The 11,867-nt window shown below is 32.1% G+C and overlaps 1 protein-coding gene across 1 annotated transcript in view; it reads left to right on the top strand.

Annotated features, from left to right (window-relative positions):
- Positions 1-9,216: 9,216 nt before the first annotated feature.
- LOC106691881 (proton-coupled amino acid transporter-like protein CG1139) overlaps positions 9,217-11,867 on the top strand; it is a 34,275-nt gene continuing 31,624 nt past the window's right edge. Inside the window, exons 1-2 of the mRNA XM_014437783.2 lie at positions 9,217-9,335; positions 10,535-10,624. Of these exons, the coding sequence (XP_014293269.1) occupies positions 9,325-9,335; positions 10,535-10,624 (101 nt within the window). The 5' untranslated portion in view covers positions 9,217-9,324. The remainder of the gene's footprint in view (positions 9,336-10,534; positions 10,625-11,867) is intronic.

Here is an 11,867-nt window from a genome sequence, read left to right as displayed (position 1 = left end):
ATCGACAAAAGCTGACTACCAGAAGGTGCACTACATTGGATAGAGGAAATGGGGGCTGCCCAGGTGGCCCTCTGTAATAGTACAAGAGCCCAAGAGGAGACAAAAGGCAGTTATCTCACCCCAAGTTTTGATTACTTTACTATGTAATGGAAAACTATGTATAATTAATAGTCAAAATTGATGAGTCTGCCAAGTATAGGTAGGGGAAATAAAAAATGGCGGCTGTTTGAAAGCCTTCGGAGCTCTATATCTTAAAACGTAGGAACAACACTAGAAAACCTAAGAGAACGTCATTTAAAGATGAGCAAATTGACTAAAATATGAGCCCTAAAAGAGTTATTTACGTTAAATAGTTCTCGAGATATGGCTTTTTAAAAATCAACATTTCATAAAAATGTTGGATGGGACCTACTGAAAAATCAGTAGTTAGAGAATTTATTTAAAAAAAACTTATATCTCAAAAACCATTTGACTTACATATGTCTATTAGCACTCAAATTAAAGCTAGTTTAATGAGCTATAAAGTAGTTTATGATGCTTATCTTCGTAGGAGTAATAGTTTTCATGACATTTGCTAATATAAATTGATTTATAGTTGTTCGGACAAATTTTTATTTGCCAAATTTACAGTCATATGTGAATATCATAAAAACTATTACCCCTACGAAGATAAGTGTCAAAAACTACTTTATAGTAAGTTACATTTCCTTTATTTTGAGTGTTGGCAGAGATATGTGCGTCTTATGGATCTAGAGATATATTTCTTCAAAAATCCAACATTTTATACGAACAACTATAAATTAACATTTTGTGAGTTTATTTTGTCAAATATCATAAAAACTACTACTCCTAAAAAGATAAACATAATTAACTATTTTGTAGTAAATTTAACTAGCTTTAATTTGAGCACTGGCAAACAACTGTACGTCCTATGGTTTCTGAAATGAAGTTTTTCATAAATCAAACTTATGGTCCGAACAACTATAAATCAATTTCTTTTAGCAAATATCATGAAAACTACTATTCCTACGAAGGTAAAGGTCATAAACTTCTTTATAGTTCATTAAACTAGCTTTAATTTGAGTGCTAATAGACATCTGTACGTCTCATAGTTCCTGAGTTATAGATTTCTCAAAATAAATTAGGTAACTACTAATCTTTCAGAAGATTTTTAAGACATCTCGAGAACTATTGGACGTAAATAGCTCTTTTAGAGCTAATATATCAGAAAATTTATTCTTCTTTAAATAATGTTCTTTTAAATTTTCTAGTGTTGTTGGTAGTTTCTAAGATAAAAAGCTCCAAATGAAATATTAATGTTTTTTAGGGTTTTGAAACAGCCGCCATTTTTTATTCTCCCCTACCTATACTTGGCAGACTCATCAGTTTTGACTAGTAATTCTATATTCTTCAAGTAATTCATCCTATGCTGCACTCACTGACAGGACAAAGAAGAAAAGAGAAAATCCAGAAGCTTACCGCAAATTTGGAATAACAGCAGCAAATGTTTCATAAACAAAGAGCACAACATGGTAATGTTGTGAAAGCTAGTTTTATAATTAGTTCAAAATTGGTAGTCATTAAAACCATTTGCCGAAGGAGAATTTATGAAGGAGTGTATGTTAGAAGTTCGTAGTGTTTTGTGTTCTGAAAAGAAAAATTAGTTGGTCCAGACGAACTGTTGACGTATAGAAATGATGGCTAATGATATAAAAACAACATTAACTTACCGTATGGCCGGTTTTGATTTTTTTCATAGCATTAGAAGAGAGCACCGATTTGTCGAAAACAGCTAAACTGGCTATATTTATTCGAGGTGTTGGTAAGTAGCTCACTGTTACTGAGGAATTGCTTGCTTTACAGCCGTTAAAAGAAACTACTACAGGAGAGGACATTTTTAATAACGTTCAAAAGTTATTCACAAGTTTTGGCTTACCATGGTCAAAATTAGTTGGTGTATGGACAGATGGTGCACCTTATATGGTCGACTTCTTAGGAATTTTGAATGAAAAAGCAACTGAATTAAATGTGCAAAAAGATGATTTGATAGCCCTTCATTGCATTATCCACCAACAGAACTTGTGTTTTAAGTCCATTCGACTCCAGAACGCTATGGATGTGGTAGCATAAACCATCAATTTTATTCGATACCGAGGGCTTAACTATCGTCAGTTCAAGGGCTTCAAGGATGAAATATCAGCCGAATATGACGACGTAACATATTATTGTGAATTCAGATGGCTAAGCAAAAGGAAAATGATAAAACGGTTTTACAAGCATAGAAATGAGATAGCTTATTTTATGCAAATATAAGATAAACCTCTATCTGAATGGAGTGACCCAAAATGGGTATGTGACTTAGCATTTTGGTCAACCTTCGAGGCTAATGATTTAATGATTTAAAACTGTTGAAGCTAATTGAAACTTCAAAAATAAGAACGATGATGTAAATGATTTTTACAGCCATTTGAAAGCGTTTCAGAACAAATTCCGCTTGTGGTAGCCACAGATGCTCTCTGGTAACAGTTACCATTTTACCTCGCTCTTTACGTATGAGAATATTGCTTATGCTTAATATGCTGAAGAACTCAAGTTACTGTCGGAGCAATTTCAAAAACATGGAAGACTGTTTCAATTTATTTGCTTCTCCAACAAAAAGTAATGTACAAAATGCTCTAATACACTTGCAAATGGAGTTGATCGAGATTCAAGAAAATGCACTCCTAAAATCTAAATTTGAAGACGTGGAGTTGTGCGATTTCTACAAAAAATACCTCGAAGAATACCATTTTCCCCAGCTTAGAAAATTCGCATGAAGATTGATTTGTGCATTTGGCAGTACTTATAAATGCGTACAGTTCTTTTCAATGATGAAAGTTAATAAATCAAACCATCATACAAGGTTGACTGTCGTAATTTGGAAAATTCTTTACGCCTTTGTATCATTGAATTAATCCAAACATGGATGGATTAGTTTCCCAAATTCAAGCTCAGGTGTCTCATTGATTTAGGTGAAGCTATTTAACTTTCGTAGTTCGTAATAATTCCGAATTTCACGATTTAATTATAATGTTGTACCGATTTTTTTTTCCATCTCATTTTGTTATTTTAATAAATTGTTTTATAATAAAAATGCCGTATTATTTCATGTCTGATATCTATCGTTAAAAATTATGAACACTACTTTTTAATCTGCCACAGCATATTCGCATCTTATTAAGGGAAAAACGCAGAGCAAGATCGAAGTGGCATAGAACCAGATTTCCAACTGACAAAACATGTTACACCAAATTGACCAATAAACTTAAAGTAGAAATTAGAAAATACAAAATTCAAAATTTAATTAACTTTATTGAGAATCTTACAACTATTGACAAATCATTATGGCGGACGACTAAAATGTTGCTGAATTTTAAAGACTTTAACTATCCTCTTCTCACCGAATCCCAAATATTCGGACAACACCTTTCTAAAACCTTTATTCCACATCCTGATATCCTTAACCCAATTCATCTTGAATTTATTGAAGCAGAACTAAATATTCCACTCCAAATGACCTTTCCACCTAAAGCATTTCATCCATCAGAAGTATCCAGTATCATTCAGAGATTACCTAACCGCAAAGCTCTTGAATATGACCTAATAACATCCCACATCCTAAAACTTCTTCCTAGAAAAGCCTCTTATTCCTCACCTACATATATATAACGCCGTTCTCCGTTCCACATATTCCCTTGACCCATGGAAATTATCTATAGTCAAAATGATAACCAAACCCCATAAGCCAGCAGAATACCCATCATCCTACCATCCTATCTCTCTATTACCTATCATGGGCAAAATCCTCGAAAAACTCATTTTGAAACGCCTATACCCCATCATAGGTTCCAATCATATAATTCCAGATCACCAATTTGGAAGTGGAGAATGGCTTGGGGCAGAGTGATCCTCTGGCTCCTCTTCTTTTATCATTAGAAGCAGCTATTCGTTAAATTAGAACTAATATAGGAGGGACCATTTACAATCAACTGTCGCAACATTTAGCATGTGCAGTTGATGTAGTCATTGCCCCAAGAACACGAGCAGTATTAAAAGAAACATTGCAGGATTTTGAAGAAGCAGCATATAAATTGGTCCATAAGATGAATGAAGACAAGACAGTGTACATGAAAAGTTCAAGAAAAGAAGAGAATAGCAAAGTGGCGTTGAGAGACTACAGTATCAGCTCTGTAAACCAGTTGTAGTACAGTAACAAGTACCTGGGAAGCCTGGTTACAGATGATAACAAAGTAGAGAGTGAAATAGAGGCCAGGAGAGCAGCAGGAAATAAATGTTATTTCTCACTGCAGAAAATACTGAAGTTTAGAGCTCTCTCTAAAAGAATGAGAGTGGTTATTTGCTAAACCATCGAAAGGCCAGTTGTGATCTATGGGGGAGAAACATGGCCCTTGACCAGTTAAGCAGAACAGATGCTCAAGTCCTGGGAGAGAAAGTTATTGAGGAGGATATATGGAGTCTCGGAGAATGGAATTTGGAGAAGAAGAAGAAATGATGAGCTGATGGATCTGTTCGGGGAACCCCGGATTGTGGCTTTATTCAAAAGAGCAAAAAGATGGTTAGGACATATTGAGAGGATGATCGATGAAAGGATACCCAAAAAGATGGTTTATGGCAAACCAGATGGAAAACGAAAAAGAGGACGTCCTCGTATCAGATGGCTGGACGATTTGGAGGATTTGAAGTTTTTGAATGTTGACAGATGGCAGGGACAGCAAGAACTGGTTAGATTGGTTCGCTGAGGTGAAGGAGGCCTGGGTTCTTGTAGGCAGTGTAGTGCCATAATAATAATAATATTGCTCTTCTCAACCATAACAACAATTCATTCAGTTTCATTAATTTATGGAATAGGAAGACGTAAGAAACCTCAAATCGGTCCCTATTTAGAAACAAAATGGCGGACAGTACATCCATATCGAAGAATTGTTCTGAAAAGATGTATTGTGAAAAACCTGCACTTTAGCCTCAGATAAAAACCGCGAATGATTTTATAATTGGGTCAAAATACGAAAAATTCAAATCCAAATATAAATTTATAAATTATGGAAATACATTGACCTTAACTATCTGGAATCCCGTATTTCGTTCATGAAAACTAGTTTATTCATAGGTTTAACGTTGAATCTTGCCTTTTTACCATTATGTTATTTAATTTATTATCAATTAAGTACTACAAATTTAATTTTGAGTGTGTAACATTGATTCTAGGGAGTTCTTATTAGAAACACTATCGTGGATAACTCATCTCAAGATAAGTATAATAAAATCTATCTATTTATTTATTGAAAGTTAAAACTGTTTTGCAAAAAAATAATCTAGTGAATGTTCTATTAGTGTTACAATGACTTGTACAGATTTTTGGGAAAACTAACCATTAGTTTTTGTTCCAATATTGAACATTGTGAATGTTCACAATAATAGGTTTCTAATAGTAGTTCGAAAAGACCTGTTATCACTCAACTCGAGTTATTTGCAAATATTTCGCCATATCTCTCCCTCCCTTTGTCCTCCAAACAAATGTATAAACATTTTTAAAAACATGATGAATTGAATTGAATCAAGTTAAGTCAATTGAATAAAGTTATTCTTTGCTTGTTGTTTGGGTTCTGTTATTGTTTTCTTTTACTTGTGTTTTCAACTTATATTATTCAATCTTAATAGACACTATAGGAAGTTATTCAGATAGAGCTGTCAAATATTTCTTCTCGTGCTGAAAGTGATTGTTCAACTTGTCAACCAAATGATAAAAATTAATTTTTCTTGAGTGTTTTACCACTTATTAAAATAATGTTATCCTCTTGGTTTGAATAATTTTTCTTTTCCTATCCAATATATAACAACGATTCAGTTTTTCCTATAAGAATCGAAAATTCGGAAATGATTCCTTTTTATGTGTTTATAAATTTTTTGAAATATTTATTTCGGATTCAGGATCTCACTACATGAAGAAATGAATAGGAAGCCTCAGAATTGCGACCACACGAATTTTAATGCCATTAGGTATTTTGGTCAAGGTAGGGATTGATAATTTAGAAAACAGTTGGCAGAGCGGTGTTACATTTTCCTAACTAGTTAAATTACTTAATTAGGCACCTAATATTGTTAATTTATAAAAATATTCGTAACTAACAGGTGCAGGGCCTATAAAACTACTGGAGTACGTTGTTAAAATGAACATATTCCTGCTAGTGGAGGAATATTTTAAAGTTGTGTGGAGAGATAGAATAGATTTTTGACGGACTTAAATCAGTGTAAATATACCACTCAACTGACTAAGTTTCTTTTATGGTCTTAGAGGAAGAGGGGTAATTCTCCTTCACCAAAATACGATTTGATAATTTTGAAAAGTGTCTTTTTGTCAATTATTATATTTTTTTCCCTTTGAGAAAAGTGATAATAGATAGGAAGCTAGTTCGTACTCAAGGTATTTTTTTAGATTATTATCAAATTACTTTGAGATGTTATTCTGTGAAACATAGGTGTGTGATAGGAGTTAGCACTACTTTTGATTTGTTCGCGTTAATGTGGCCAGAAACTATTGCCAGAGAAGCCACAGCTTCTGAAATCTTCGTATGAAATAAACTTTTTCATGATATATAAATAACCTGTTTACAATTCCATACAGGTGGCAGTTGGGGAATTCACCAAAAATCAGTTCAGACTTACTGGTTGATATTAAGTATTCAACAGTTCCAAAAGGATATTGAGTGACTACAAAATCACTCAGTTAGTTTATTGAGGTCGCTATTGACCGTACCGATATTAATGTTGCTGTCCTGTCCTGTTTCTATCATACCTTATAGCTTGTATAATATTCTTTCATTTTATCGGGGGATGTTTCCTACTGTTTCATTTCTAGTTATCTAACCTGCTCATGCGAAACTACTATTCAACAAGTGGTTTTAATTTGTTTAGCTTCGACGTTTTAGTAAATGGAGAATATTGAAAGCCTTTCTTAAAATTAAATAATTTCATTAATCTTAAATAAATGTTAGCTGAAAGAGAGCTATTCTTTTCTCTCCCCAAAAGATACTTTTGGGGGAGGACGGGGATTATATCACAAACAGAACGTTTGGAAAAAATTAAACACATTCAGTAACGTGAAAGATGGGTGGATTTTAATTTGTTCTTCAGTCACGTTTTTCAATCCTAGTTATGCTTATGTGTTATATTTTTTTTTAAGATACGAACTTTATTAGCTTCCGAATAGATTGGTTGGATCTCACCATAATGCAGTATGAAACGGTTTCAAAAACCTTTTATAAAGAACCAAACTGAAGTTATCAAAATGATTTAGTATTAAAACATGTAAACATTGAGACACTAAAAAAGCAAATCATCTACGAAATTTTTGATAAGAATTTTTGGTCAAATTACCAATGGAGTAGTTCTTCATTTTACAGTGTGAGAATGCTCACCATCATCTGAGAATTGACTAACATCAGGACCCTATACAACTACAAGTACAAAGTAATACTATTAATCTTGTAGTTTGTATTTGGTACAATTTCACTGACTCACACAATTCTACCAGGTAATTTTTTACTTTTAAACTCATGTAATACCACTAATAGTCGTCCCTATCATGCAAAAAAATATATAAGTGCTTGTGTACTATATGTGTTATAGTTTGTGTACTTGTATTTATGGACTAATACTATTAGCTTTCATTATGAAATAGGCTCGAGGCGATCCAGAATGCACCCACCTTCAAAGTCAGTGTGTAACCAAAGAGTGCAATGGTTATATTGATTTTAAGCTACTAGTAATAAAATGTAAAAAAGTAAGCAGTTAGTATTATCACTGTCCAATACAATTTAAATAATTTACTGCTGTAATAATTGCTCTAGTAGTTTCCAAGTAGAGTGGGAAAGCCTTCCCCACGCATTCCCGTCCCACTCATTACACCAATGCAAATTAGGACTTTTTCGATCAATTATAAGTATGTTTATGTGTCTGTAATTTAAAAAATAAATAAATTGTAAATATAATGGCTTTTTGGGGTTTATTACCAGAATACTCCCCGTTAAAAGAAATTTCGTTCCGATAACCACCCATATGGGATTTTCATTCCAAAAGTTACCCAAACAATTGTTTAAGATCACATAGTTTTTCCACTTTATGACCTTGTAATTTTGTAAACAGAATAATTAAATAACAAGATTTCTAATTATTTTGTTTAGAATTTTCAAGCCAGATTTATGAACACAAGGCATTATTTAGATATCGAATTTTATGTTTCCTGAAAAATTATATTTTATTATTTGAATGTTTTTTGGAAATAAATGACTAATATGTGGGTGAAAAACAAATGGTCACCAAGCATGCAAGAGAAGATGAAAATGTGACAATTGCGAAGTGATGAATTATAAACATCACAAAAACTAGCCTAAACCAACAAAAAACTAATGTATTTTTAATTTTAAAAGCTTCTATATCCCATTACTATAAAATTTTAGATCTTGTTTTCGAAATATAATTGAACTTATAGAAATATGTGTAAAATTGCCCTATGTATTGTCTTGGGCTGTGGTTAAATTTTTAAAAACACTAATTTACACTAAGTGTAGACAGAAATTTTCTTTGAAATTTCATCATAAAATTATTATTATTACTTCGTAGGAAAAAGAGGGAAGATGTGTTTTTCTATAATTCGTTATCATCAAAATGCCTCAGGTACAATCCTTGTATTTAAAAAAAGCTATTTTAAACTGGGACAATATTATTTTGGTTCATTATTAATGGTACAATAATATATATAATAAATAAATATAAAATATATAAACAATTATACTATTATAAAAAGCTTTTAAAACAGAATATAGTATTGAAGACTAAATTAATACTTCTTTTTAAAAATCTGATATGTATTTATGAGAGAGATAGAGAAGAAAAATTCATATGATTTTCGGGATTTTTTCATCAAAATAAACCACTTATCTAGTCAATAATCAATAATCTACATCTAAAATGTAAATCTAAATGATTTCATAGAAATAGAAGGAAACCTATCAATGTGAAAGTATTTGACACCACAGCTATTCATTATTGGGTAATCACATATCTATAATCTGTATGGATCGATGTATATCTTTTTTATCCGGAGGATTAATTTATATAAATATAAAATCCGTCTAATCAACTTATATAGTAGTATATCTCCCCCCTAAAGAGCATCCTTCCGATAAAATCGAGTGGTATCGTTATTTAACAGAAGCCTCTTCAGTTCAGTGGTCATAATCGGTTGTCCAAGGCGGCTCAACAGCGATGGTCTTCAAGTAAGTTAAATCTCCACTCCATTAAAAATTTGCCTTCATAGTAAGTTAGTGCCATTATATAAATTATTATGATCATACTAGAAAATATTTTAGCAAATGCATTTCAATAATCGGAGTCTTTTGCAAATAGAGACGGAGGAAATTTAAAATCAAGTCATTAATATAATGTCATTAAAAAATGTATAAATGGAATAACGATTATATAAAAATTATCATAATAAAGATGGTGTATGACTTAGTTAATTACGAAGAAGAGCAGAAATTTAATTTTGGAACATGGACAAAATTTTTTTTTTTATTCATTAAGATATTCTAAAATGGTAATTAAAACTGCTTATTCATTAGAAGATTATTTTCATTCATACTCAATTAATTTTTGAGTATACATATATACGAATACATCAATAATCATCACTAAGAATTATCATTTCATCTGACAAAATAAAGATGCATATGTAATATTTGTGGTCCTACTATTAATTGAAAAAAAAAAGGCCGGTCCCCAAATTTAGTGCAGACTGTTCGGCTTGTGTTCAAATATCGCTATTTATTCTGATTTACAGGATTTTTTTTTTTATAATTTTTATAATAGCCCATTATTTAAGCCCTTTAGACTATTCCAATGGAAATAAGACCTATCTAACATTAAATGACATTTAATAGTGCATTGATTTACCGAGTTTAATGAAAATCGTTAGACTCTTTTTGGAGAAAATAAATAAATTAGAAAAATAAATTTGTCTAAAGTGGCACATTGAGTAGGACGATTTTAGCAAATAAGGTGCGTTCAGGTCCCTAATATATGCCCATATTAAATATGCAATTTCAGTGCCGTTTTTGAGCTAGGGTGTTCATTCGTCCACTAATAGACGCACAGACCATTTAACGAGTCTCGGTTATTCCAACTCACGGAGCTTCAAAACGTGTACTTTCAGCGAAAACTCGAATTCGAACTTTTGCACGATCGCAATTCTTTCCCTTACTACATATTCCGTATATAGGCAAGTGAAAGTAAAAATAAAGGTTAGTTTTATTTTCAACCAGATTCTTCATGACTAATTTTGTTAATACTAAATAATTAATCAATCAAAATGAAATTTAGAACTGTCCATTACGATTTAGTGGTAATTTGCAATATTTATCAATAATTGTTGTTTTAGTTATGAAACGAATATTAATATTTAACGATATTTTTACAGAAAGGAGGTGATTTCCAACTATTTTAATGATGTTGAAAACTCAAAAGAAGATGAAAAGAAAGAAGAACAATCTGACACACCTAAAAATACGTGAGTATTTATCATTATAAAACAATCAAAACTTTTTTTTTTTAATAAGTGCATTTTCGAGAACCAAAAATATTAGCTCTACTACTGTGAAGGTAGATTGTTTTATAACTTTGGCTCCTCTGGTGTTCTTTTCAAATTAATATTCACCTTTTCGTTTTGAAGTTATTTATTTTTTAAAACACCAATGAATTGAAAGATTAAAAGTTATATTTTAACGTTTTAGGAAAAAAATTCGAATTAAAATTATTTTTGTAGTACCTTTTTATGATTTTATAATTCTCCTTTAACTTCCTATTTATGAATTTAAGTTGATACGACCCTAGGGATTTCATCTTCCTCCGCCTCTCATTAAGAGTTATCGTCTCATCCAATGCATTTCCTCTCTCATGACTCCAACTTTATTTAAAGCTGTTGTAGCTTAGTCAAGTCTTCTCTCTTGTTCTCTCCATTTCTATGTGTTTATCTCCTTAATTACATTTTCATGGAAGACGTAATTTTGATCATTCGGGAGACATGTCCCAACCTTCCCAACTGATTCATCTCCCAACCTCTTCAAATTTCTCTTTTATTAATGGGATATTTCATTTTGCCCCTGGTCTCATTCGTAATGTTTCCTTTGCTTGTCTGTGTACCTCGGCCACTATGAGCAAGTACTTCATCTCCACTGCAGTTGCTCGGCTTCATTTCTTTTTCTAATAGAACATAATACTTTGAAAATGTAGAGCTTCACATCATTTCTGGCATCTATGGTTCCCACAATTGTGTTGTAGACGAAATATTAGCTCTTCCTATCCTGTGGACTAGGTTTGTAATTTCTTATTTCTGCAATTCACACTTCCCTGCAGGGAATTCATTTATGACTTAAACCTCCTCATTACAAGTCAGATGTACCATCATACGGGGAGATCCTTCTGTACTCAAAAGTTAGACAGGGAGTTCGTGGCTGTTCATAACTCCCAGTGACAATTATTGTATAACTCTGGCCTGTATAACGTGCTTCTCCAATTATCATTGATTTTTCTTTTCAGTCTTCTTTAGAAGTTCTTTCAGAAACTTTTTTAGGTGCGGTAGTCCAAATTAGCCTGGGTTAGATTAAAAAGTGTAAATTTTTACCCTCCTTCATCGATGCTTTTATTTTTTCTTATTCGTTATTAAGCCACTGAAGTTTCGTGAAAACTATATTTATATACATACCTCCTTACAAAGTACTGCACCCCTGACCTATGTATATCGACATCATATA

This window comes from Halyomorpha halys, unplaced genomic scaffold (assembly GCF_000696795.3).
Source record: "Halyomorpha halys isolate HHAL.00 unplaced genomic scaffold, Hhal_1.1 Scaffold4139.1, whole genome shotgun sequence".
Lineage (NCBI taxonomy): Eukaryota > Metazoa > Arthropoda > Insecta > Hemiptera > Pentatomidae > Halyomorpha > Halyomorpha halys.
This window is presented reverse-complemented; position numbering and strand designations above follow the sequence as displayed.